Genomic DNA, 11,433 nt, shown 5'->3' on the forward strand with positions numbered 1-11,433 from the left:
TTTTGTATTTTTAGTAGAGACGGGGTTTCACCCTGTTGGCCAGGCTGGTCTCGAACTCCTGACCTCAGGTGATCCGCCTGCCTTGGCCTCCCAAAGTGCTGGGATTACAGGCATGAGCCACCGCACCTGGCCTGACAATGGGTTTTTTTCTTGCTTATGTCAGAGGTCTGAATGCCAGATATGTTGTGTAAGGACTGAAGTAAATAGTATTTACGCCTGCAAACAGGCATGCCCCTTCATCTGTCAGAGCATTGGGTCAGTCTTGTCAGACGTTGAGCTAGGTTTTGGTTTTGTTGTTGCCATGGTTACCACCAGCTTCAAATTTATATAGTTTCCTTGTTCTTAGGGTGGGGTCTGGGTTGCTGGAGGGTTTTTCTCAGCGTTCCTGTTCCATGCTCAGTTTTCTGCATTCCCTGTGCAGCTGTGCCTCAGTGGCAGGGATGGGGTGGGGTGGGGTGGGTCACTCTTTTGCCCCCTTCCCTAGCAGTAGACTTCTATTTCTGATGATGGGTAATGGGAGGGAATTTTGTTGTTGTTGTTGTTTTTTTGAATAAATCCAGCCCTACTCTTAAGTAGGCCCAGTGCAGCTGGACCTTGGGGTTGGGGTTTTCTCAGCATTTCTGTTCCTTCTCTTCATGGCACCACTAATCTGTTGCATGTCTTATGGGGAAGTTTCCTAACCCTTCTCTAGCTGGATTGGTACAGGATACTGGGCTCAGGACTATTTCCTGCCCTGCTCCCAGTGGGTAGAAGTGTTGTAGGTTTTTATCTTTCTCCCTTCCACCGTGAGGCACAGTGCGTATTTACCTGTGCCTTTTCCTGTGTGCCTGCAACCCTCGGGGGGTGGGGGTGGGGGCGCGCTTCTAATCTTCTGCTTTGCTCCAGTCTTTCCTGGGAGCACCTGGTGGGAGATATGTGGAAAATGGCCTGTGAATTGAGTGTGAACTCCCCATATGCCTGGGTCTGCCAAGAGGTTTATACTGTCACACTAGCCCTAAAATTTTAGCTGATTGTTTCTTACCTGCTTGCCTTTCGTGCTCTGGCACAAGAGAGACTGTGGTGGGAACTGGAATGTGGGACTGACTCTCCTTGGATTTCAGGTTATTTGCGTTCAGTCTCACTCTGTCATGGGTTCAAGAAAAGTTGTGATTTTATCAAGCTCTTTCTCATTGTTAATGGTCTTTTCAGCTTTTACATTTTAAGTGGAAACGTAACTTCTGCATTTAGTTTAAAAGGTAATGAGTAAACCAGCATCAGAGAAGTTAGTGAATTTATTTATATGATTACACTAAGAAATAAGAATTCCAAGTATTTCCATTCCATTAATATGCCGTAGGCATTTTCTCTTTAGTTCTGTTTAGTTCATTTTAGTTTGACAGAGGTTGTACGAATTTCCCCCCACTAATGTCTCAATGTAAAGGATTCTTCAGCCTTGGAAAGACTTGGATTGATCTCTTGGGGTCACAGATTTTTAAAGGCCTTAAAGTGAACTTTATTGTATCTCTGGTTTTTAAAAATCATATTTTAGGCTGGGCACCGTGGCTCATGCCTGTAATCCCAGCACTTTTTGAGGCCAAGGTGGGCAGATCACAAGATCTGGTGTTCGAGACCATCCTGGCCAACATGGTGAAACCCTGTCTCTACTGAAAATAGAAAAACTGAGCCAGGTGTGGTGGCAGGCGCCTGTAGTCCCAGCTCTTGGGAGGCTGAGTCAGGAGAAATGCTTGAACCCGGGAGGTGGACGTTGCAGTGAGCCCAGATGGCACCACTGCACTCCAGCCTGGCAACAGAGCGAGACTCTATCTTAAAAAAAAAAAAAAAATCATATTTTATGGGCATAACCATGGAATATCATGTTTTTGGAGTTAGGAGACAGATGAGGCAGGGAAAAAGTTATTGCTTGTGTGCAGTCTCTTACTACTCTTTTAATCTGTGTGGTTTAGTTACCTAGGTAACTACAGCTAAGTTCTGTTCTCTTTGATTCAGATTGCCAGGTGTTTGTCCTCTACCTTCCCAAAAACCTTTCTAGTAGGATTTATTGTATTCTCTGAGAATCACAGTATTTAAGTGTTCCTGGTAGAGCTTTATATAATTGCATGAACAACAAAGTTCTTCTGAATGTAATTCTTATGAATAAAGATAGCTACTTTTTGGAAGGCCATGGAAAACAGGCGACAGGTCTGTTAGATTATTGTGGCAGGAATTTGTTAAATTGCAGTTCTTTTTTTAAGAATGCATTTTCCTGAGAGTCCTATTTGATCAATGTTACAATGTTATACTTTTTTTGTGTTTACAAATATTTTCACTGAACCACTTTAAATATTTTGTGAAAGAAGGTCCAAAGTATAAATAAATTGCAATATACCCAACTCAGTCTCTTTATGCAGCAGATTTTCATTGAGTTTTGTAAATACTTATTAATTTAAAAAGTCATATTTCAGCCTTGGGGAATATCAGATTAATTGTAAATTAAATGCATAGGTTCGACTGTGATCGAAAATTTAGTGACAAATTCTACATTTATGTAAAGTAAGCCTGGAGGCTACAGCTAGAACATTTTGTTTATTTTAAACAGGAGAATTTATTCCTAAAACAGGCTCTCCAAAATCCTTCTGTTGGCTTCTCTGCTGCTTTGCTAAATATAAAGTAAAAATATGGTTTCTCCAGTTTGGAAGGTTTCAGGATTTTGTGGAGTACTTCCAAGGTAGCTATTGAGATGTGTTGTATCCATTTACTTGGGCACTTGCTTAGACTTGTCATCAGTCCAGAAGGACACCTGTGCCCCATTACAAATAAGCATTGTCATTATCTAATATTCTGTTGAATTGCTCATTAGCTGGGAGGGTACTATTATTGGTGATGTTAGTAAGGATTTACTGAGTACTAAAAGTGAGAATGGAATTATACGTTTAACTGGTTTTTGAGGTCATTTAAAAAAAAATTGTTTTATTGTCATCCATTTCTTTCACATCAATTTTATAGGACCTCATATTCATTTTCTTCCATAACAAATTACCATCTCTGCCACAACAAATTACTAGAAACTTTGAGGCTTAAAACTACACAAGTTTTTCATTTCACAGTTCAGTAGGTGAGCAGTCTGACATGGATCTCACTGGGCTAAAGTCAAGGTGTTGACAGTTTTTTTTTTCTGGAGCCTCTAGGGGATAATCCATTTCCTTGCAATCCCCAGCTTCAAGAGGCCACCCACATTCTTTTGGCCCTCATCATCCTTCATCTTCAAAGCAATGGTTGGTTGCTTGAATTTCTCTGGTGTCATTTTCCCATCTCTGTGTGATGCAGTTGGGAAAGGGAAAAGACTCTCACTTTTAAGAACTCATGTGATTAGATTGGGCCCACATAGATAATCTAGGATAACTCTCCATCTCAAGGTCTTTAACCTTATCTTGTCTGCAAGGTTGTGGTTTTTTTTTTTTTTTTTTTGCCTTGTAAGGTAATAAAATTAATAGAAATTATTCCACTAATGGAAATTAATGGAATTTCCATTCCATTAATATGCCGTAGGCATTTTCTCTTTAGTTCTGTTTAGTTCATTTTAGTTTGACAGAGGTTGTACGAATTTCCCTCCACTAATGTCTCAATGTAAAGGATTTTTCAGCCTTGGAAAGACTTGGATTGATCTCTTGGGGTCATAGATTTTTAAAGGCCTTAAAGTGAACTTTATTGTATCTCTGATTTTTAAAAATCATATTTTAGGCTGGCCCAAATATTTACAAGATTTGGGAATTAGGATGTGGGTCTCTTTGAGGCATTATTATTCTGACTACCACAGAACCTGAACATCTTTCCAGAATACTATTACACTAATTTAAAACTTTTATGGTTAGAAGAGTATAGGCATAATTTGAATTAATGCTGAGAAATTTCTTCAAACTCTTATCTGCCATTACCTGTTGAATATATTTTCTTAGATATTTTGTAAGCACCTTGTTAGCTTTTGCTATGTAACAAACCAGTTATTTATCATTGCCCACATATCTGTGGGTCAGCTGACATAGACTGGGTTTGATGGATGTCTCTGATGACCTTGGCTGGACTTGCAGTGCATCTGTAAGTTTGCAGGTCAGCTGAGAATTGTCTAATGTAGCCTGGGGCTCTGTGGAGGCAGCTCTGTTACACATGTTTCTCATCCTCCTACCTTTGAGCTAGCCTAGGCATGTTCTTCTAATGAAAATGGCAGAAATGCAAACATGAAAGTAGAAACATGTGAAACTTCTTTTGGCCTAAGCATAGAGCGGGGAAACTGTCATCTTTGCTTTATTCTGTCAGCCAAAAATAGTCACATGGCCAAATAAAGGGGCTGAGAAATATACTCCTCCTCTTTAGTGGGAGGAACAGCAAAGTCATTTAGCAAAGGGCTTGAATGGAAAGGAGGTAAAGAATTGGGACCAACGATACAATTGACCCCATACTTAAACTTTGTATCCCCCAAACTGAACTAATCTCTGTGACTGCCTCCTTCACCAGAAACCTGTTTTGCCTTCTTTATTTCTGATCTTAGTTAATGATTCTATTCTATGCCTAGTCACCCAAGCCAGATACCTAGGAAGTATTTTGGAGTCTTTGTTTTCTCCTTTTCCCATCTTCAATATTTATTTATTTATTTTTTTGAGACAGGGTCTCCCTTTGTCACCTAGCTGGAATGCACTGGCATAATCATAGCTCACTGCAGTCTCAGACTCCTGAGCTCAAGTGATCCTTCCAAATCAGCCTCCTAAGTAGCTGGGACCACAGTGTGTACCACCATGCCCAGCTAGTTTTTTTAGTTTGGTAGAGGCAGTGTCTTGCTATATTGCCCAGGCTGGTGTTGAACTCCTGGCCTCAAACAGTCCTCCTGCCTTGGCCTCCCAAAGTGCTGGAATTACAGGCGTGAGCCCTCGTGCTTGGCCCAGTATTTAGCTTGACAATTATTCTCTAATCTGCCATCTTTTCCAGTCTTAATACTGTTGCTACTCTGGTTCAGGTTCTCATATCTCTGAAAAGAAAGAGAGGGAAGAGACTCTCAATTGTTTTCAATCCTACTTCCTTCAGATCTATCTCTTATGTTGCAGCCAGAATACTCTGCCTAAAATACAGATGTCACTCCTATTTAGTGATTTCTTATTACCTCTAGAGGATGCCCCCTTTGCTCTGTCTTTTCTAATCTCATCTTCCACTCTTGCCTGCCTTCTCTTTTACCGTTTTAGTTCAGAAGTCAGCAAACTTTGGCAAGTGAGCCAATCTTGTTTACCGACTATATTTGCACTACAGTGGCAGCGTTGAGTCATTGCAGCAGAGAACATATGGCTCACAAAGCTAAAACATTTACTCTCTGGTCCTTTACAGAAAAAGTTTGCCAACCCTGCTCTAGTCATGTAGAACTTATAATAGCTTCCTTCTTATACCATTTTATTTTATGCCTCAGTACTTTTTATTATGTTGTTTCTTTACCTAACTCTTATTTTTTAAATAACAGCTTTATTAAGGTATAATATAATTACATATCATACAGTTCACCGATTTAAAGCATACAGTTCATTGGTTTTTAGTACGCTCACAGTTGTGCAGCCATCACTGTAATCAGTTTTAGAGCATTTTCATTGCTCTCCCAAAAAACCCCATGCCCGTGAGCCTTCACTTACTTGTGCCCTAACCTCTTCTTCTGGCACTAGACAATCACCACATCTACTTTTCAGTCTCTTAGGTTTGCCCATTCTTGATATTTGGTATAAATGGAATAATATGTGGGCTTTTGTGACTGGCTTCTTTCACTTAGCTTAATGTTTTTAGGGTTCATGCATGTTGTAGCATTGATCAGTATTTCATTCTTTTATTAATTGCTGATTAATGTTCTGTTATATGGACATACCACATTTTATGTATCCATTCATCAGTTGATAGATATTTGGGTTGTTTCTACTTTTTGGCTGTTATGAATAATGCTGCTAAGAACATTTGTGTACTAGATTTTGTGTCATATGTTTTCACTTCTTTGGGGTGCTGACACTTCCTTAGCCACTAAGAATTGACTTTGGGGTCATTTCCTCTATAACTTTTCCCTAGCCTCCTAGGCTGGATTGAGTGTCTTTTCTGTCAGGCTCTGATGATGCTCTTGTATTACCACATTATATTGAAATGACCTGTTAGTATGTCTCTCTGCTCTGCTCTTCTGTAAGTTTCTGGAGAGCAGCATCAGTGCCATAATTCAACTTATTCATGACTTCAGACATTAGAAAAGTTCACTTCATGTTTGTTGAATTAGAAAAACTGTAAAACAATCTATGCTTTTGAATTAAAATATAATTCATCTTTTTTTCTCTCTTATGTTCATTGGCATTTTTTTAAAAAAGTCTCTTAGAATATATATTGACATAACTCAACTTTATTTTCTTTTAAGGTCTGCAAAGAAAACAAAACATGGTGCTAAAGAAAAAACACCAGATGAGAAAAAAGATGAAATAGAAAAAATAAAAGCATATCCCTATATGGAAGGCGAACCTGAGGATGATGTCTATTTAAAACGGTTATACCCGAGGCAGATATATGAGGTGGAGAAAGCTGTTCACTTACTTAAGAAATTTCAAGTTCTTGACTTTACTAGTCCAAAGCAAAGAGTTTATCTTGATTTGACACTGGATATGACACAGGGAAAGAAGGTATGTAGAGTCTATGAAAATAAGTTTACTTGTGAACAGTGGCTCTATGAATTGGTGTTTCTATTTTATTTTATTTTATTTTATTTTATTTTATTGTTATTATTATTTTTGAGACAGGGTCTTGCTGTGTTGCCCAGGTTGGAGTGTGGTGGTATGATCTCAGCTCACTGCAGACTCCACCTCCCGGGTTCAGGTGATCTGCCACCTCAGCTTCCTGAGTAGCTGGGACTGCAGCTGTGTTCTACCATGCCCAGCTAATTTTTGTACTTTTAGTAGAGATGAGATTTCTCCATTTTGCCCAAGCTGGTTTTGAACTCTTGGGCTCAAGCACTCTGCCTTCCTTGGCTTCCCAAAGTGCTGGGATTACATGCATGAGCTACTGCGCCTGGCCTCTTAATTTTAAAAATTACTGCCTCTCATAATTTTTCGAAAACTTCATGCTCTTTCTGTACTTTAGCATGAAAAATATGTTTGTTCATTTAAAAATTTTCCAAATATAAAATTTGTTGAAAACACTCTAGAGAGTTAACATAGATTTCCTGTTTCCCCTAAGAGTCACTAGTATAAATTTCAACAAAAGTAGTGTTAAAATTAATTGAGGTATCACTGTAACTTTGAAAAGTGACTTAAACTGCCTAGGTGGCATGTTTCTTCTCTGTAAATGAGGGCTCTGGATTAGCTCAGTGTCCTTCAGATGTGTTCCTTGGGGTCCTGGTTTGAAACTAAGTTTTCTTAGGTGGGATTCCAAGCTCCTCACTCTTGCTTCAACCGAAGCTTCTCTGCTTTATTTGTTTATACACTGAAATTCAACAGAGTACTATTGATTATAAAACTCTAAATTAGAAGCAGGAAAGACACTAGCTTAGTATTAAGGTCTATTATATAGCCCTAAATCCCTAAATTTTATAAGCTTCTTGCTTAAGAGTTCTAATTTTTTTAGAAATGATTTTAATTTTTATTCTTAAAGATGTCTCTTTTCTTGACAAACTAGAATGTATAAGTTTTTAAATGTAATTTAACAGGCTCAACAACAGCAATGCTAGAGCGCCTAGGAGGAGGCAATACAACGAACGCAGTCTTAAGAGCACAGGCTCTGGAGTCCGCCTGCAGTACCGACCGGAAACCTGCTTCATTGCTTTTTGAGTTTGGGCTTCTTTACTTCATGAATTTGGGTTTAATGCTTAACCTCTTCAAATCTCAGTTTTTTCATCTCTTTCTAAAAGGGAATAAAAGGTCAAGGATTAAATGAGATAATGCCTGTAAAGGACTTAGTATGTGCTTAATAATAATAGTCAACTTTTACTGAAAAATTTTCTGTATACCAGATACAATGCTAAATGTTTTGCATGTGTTTTCTCATTTAATTCTATAATAATCTCTTAAGAGGAAGTTGAGGCATAGAAAGTGAAGTAACTTGCCAAAGGTCATAGAATAGGGGGCAAAGGTAAGATTTGAAGCAAAGCCTGTCTCATTTCTTTGTTCTCATCTATTAGAAACAGTTTATAATAGCCATGTTACAATTTTTTATTTTGTATCAGAGTGTTACTGTTCTTTTAGTTGGAAAATTTTGTAACTGTTCAAGATGATCAGTCAACCCTTAGTGTAGTTCAAAATGATGTTTTGTAGCACCACAGGCTTCATTTCATACATGGAAGCTGCTTGTAAACTAGTGACATTGAAAAGATACTGTTGCCTTCCTAAGGCTTTTTTTTTTTTTTTTTTGTTCTTCATAGAGTGCTTATACAACAAGCCAGTATTCCGCAGGGGATGCTATTATTGCGACTGCTTGCCATTGAGAAATTTGCTGAAACCAGTTGTGACGTGTTAATGGCAAAGGAATGCCAGTCCATAAAACTAAGCTGTATGACTGATACAAAGTATACTTAAGAATTTGTCCCTCCAGGACAGGTGCCATGGCTCACACCTGTAATCCCAGCACTTTGAAAGGCTGAGGCGGGCAGATCATAAGGTCAGGAGATCGAGACCATCCTGCCTAACATGGTGAAACCCCGTCTCTCCTAAAAATACAAAAAAAAAAAAAAAAAAATTAGCCAGGCGTGGTGGCGGACGCCTATAGTCCCAGCTACTCGGGAGGCCGAGGCAGGAGAATGGCGTGAACCTGGGAGGCAGAGCTTGCAGTGAGCCGAGATCAGGCCACTGCACTCCAGCCTGGGCGACAGAGCAAGACTCTGACTCAAAAAAAAGAAAAAAGAATTTGTTCCTCCTTGTCTGCAAAGAAATCCCCAGGAGGATGTTTCTACTCAAAATAAGGTTTTTCTAAAAATATAGATCTTTCAATCACTTTTATTACGGGAACAACCACCTTTTCTTCCAAACCTTAAGGCTGCAACAAAACTTTGGAGGACCTAGAACTTGTTTCTCTATAAAGTCTCCCTAAGAGATCTAGGCCTCAGGCCTCAATAGTTTCTGGTCAAAATGACTGGACACATTAGTTTAGAGGTCCTGTAAAATCTCCACCTGTATTAGCGTGCCTCAAATGCATGCCATTGTTTATTTAGGATTTTCCAATTGACTTTCTAAATAAATCTGAAAGTGGTGATGGTCTAGGTTGTTTCAAAAATAGAGTCAACTCAGAAGATCCCTTTAGGCTTGACATTTTGTCTTGGGTTTAGGCTTTACAATTCCTGATAGTTTCGAGCCGGTGATAGCAATTGGGGGTGACCTACTGGGCAGATCAGCTGGATATTGTCTATTGTTCAGCATGTATAGCTGTATTCATGTCTCCCTGATGGTGTCAGAAGAATACATGGGTTTAAAACAAATTTAACTGGAGGTAGCAAACATTTATTATTCATCAGATGGAAAGCATTGTACTACTGCTGGGGAAGATGTTATGCAAACACATTTCATAATATTTGAGAGACTGTGATGAATGATGTAGAGATAGAAGCCAAGTGGCATGGGATTATGAAGCTGGAAAAAGATTTTAGTTTTTTATTCTCAAAAAAATATAATCTTGAAAAAGTTTCTTGGAAAAGAAATATAATCTCTTGTGCTTTAAATTGTAATCGATGAATAGTAATTCATGAATAGTAATCAATGAATAGTTCTGAATTAATGGAAGAATGTAGAGTAGAATCAGAACACTGAAAACAAAACATGTCCGTTCTTGTTTTATATAGAGTGTGTGAGAGACAGAAAAGATTAACTTTACATAATTATTTTTCCTTGTTGCGTGTTTAGAAAAATGTGGCGCCATTTACCAGTGTTCTTAGTTTGCCATACCCATTTGCTTCTGAAATCAATAAAGTCGCTGTATTTACAGAGGTAAGTAACTTCCATCAACTATTTATATCATTTAATTTTTTTAGAGATCACCTAATTATTATTATTTAGAGATCACTTAATTATTAACCAATGATTAGCACCCTGAATAAATGGAGTTAGAGAAAATCCTAACATTCACCTAGTCCTATTTTCCCCTTTTGGAGCTCAAAAGAGATGATTTGTTTGAGGTTATGTTATTAGCTTGAGAAAGAGCTAGATTAGAACATTAGTTTCATCATTACTAGAATGCTACATTATGTTTCTCACAAGAAACTGAAGAAAAGAGTGGAATTTATCAATTTATCCTACTAACTCCTGCTTTCTGTTCAAACTTTCCTCCCCAAATAACAATAAGATGATTTTAAAGCAGTGGAACCATGTAGTGCTGTGGTGCCTTAGAATCTAGTCTTTTTTTTTTTTTTTTTGAGACGGAATCTTGCTCAGTCGCCCAGCCTGGGGTGCAGTGGCGTAATCTCGACTCACTGCAAGCTCCGCCTCCCAGGTTCATGCCATTGTCCTGCCTCAGCTTCCCGAGTCGCTGGGACTACAGGCGCCCGCCACACCTGGCTAATTTTTTTTGTATTTTTAGTACAGAAATGGTTTCACCGTGTTAGCCAGGATGGTCTTGATCTCCTGAGCTCGTGATCCACTCGCCTTGGCCTCCCAAAGTGCTGAGATTACAGGCGTGAGCCACTGCACGCCTAGCCGAAAGTATCTAGTCTTTATAAAACAGTCCTGTATTTATAAATGTTTGTTTATAATGTGTTTATGAATTTCTTTTTTAATCATCCACAAACTGTAATTGTTCTGAATGTGATATCCCTGATTCTTTTAATTGAAAAGTGATGCATTCAGTTCTTTTTTGAGACAGGGTCTTGGTCTGTTGTCCAGGCTGGAGTACAGTGGTGCAGTCATACTCACTATAGCCTCAGACTCCTGGGCTCAAGCAATTCTCCTGCCTGCCTCAGCCTACTGAGTAGCTGGAACTACAGGTGCTAACCACTATATGGCAGGCTAATGTTTTTTCTTTTTTGAGATGGAGTCTTGCTCTTGTTGCCCAGGCTGGAGTGCAAAGGCGCCATCTCAGCTTACCGCAACCTCTGCCTCCCGGGTTCAAGTGACTCTCTTGCCTCAGCCTCCCGAGTAGCTGTGATTACAGGCATACACCACCACACCTGGCTAATTTTGTATTTTTAGTACAGACAGTATTTCTCCATGTTGGTCTGGCTGGTCTCCAACTCCTCACCTTAGGTGATCCGCCTGCCTTGGCCTCAAAGTGCTGAGATTACAGGCACGAGCCACCACGCCCAGCATGGCAGGCTAATTTTTAAGATTTTTTTTTGTAGAGATGGGGGTCTCACTTTGTTGCCCAGGCTGGTCTGGAACTCCTGGCTTCAAGCGATCCTCTTGACTCAGCCTGCCAAATTGTTGGGATTACAGGTGTGACTCACTGCACCTGGTCTGCATTTTCTTTTCTTTTTTTTTTTTT

General features: G+C 39.2%; 1 protein-coding gene across 1 annotated transcript in view; it reads left to right on the forward strand.

Annotated features, from left to right (window-relative positions):
• The window catches only part of MRPL1 (mitochondrial ribosomal protein L1), a 103,167-nt gene that overhangs the window by 16,872 nt on the left and 74,862 nt on the right, over nucleotides 1-11,433 (forward strand). Inside the window, exons 3-4 of the mRNA XM_011927246.1 lie at nucleotides 6,398-6,656; nucleotides 9,861-9,948. Coding sequence (XP_011782636.1) covers nucleotides 6,398-6,656; nucleotides 9,861-9,948 — 347 coding nt within the window. The remainder of the gene's footprint in view (nucleotides 1-6,397; nucleotides 6,657-9,860; nucleotides 9,949-11,433) is intronic.

This window comes from Colobus angolensis, unplaced genomic scaffold, assembly GCF_000951035.1.
Source record: "Colobus angolensis palliatus isolate OR3802 unplaced genomic scaffold, Cang.pa_1.0 Scaffold70, whole genome shotgun sequence".
In the NCBI taxonomy this organism is placed as follows: domain Eukaryota; kingdom Metazoa; phylum Chordata; class Mammalia; order Primates; family Cercopithecidae; genus Colobus; species Colobus angolensis.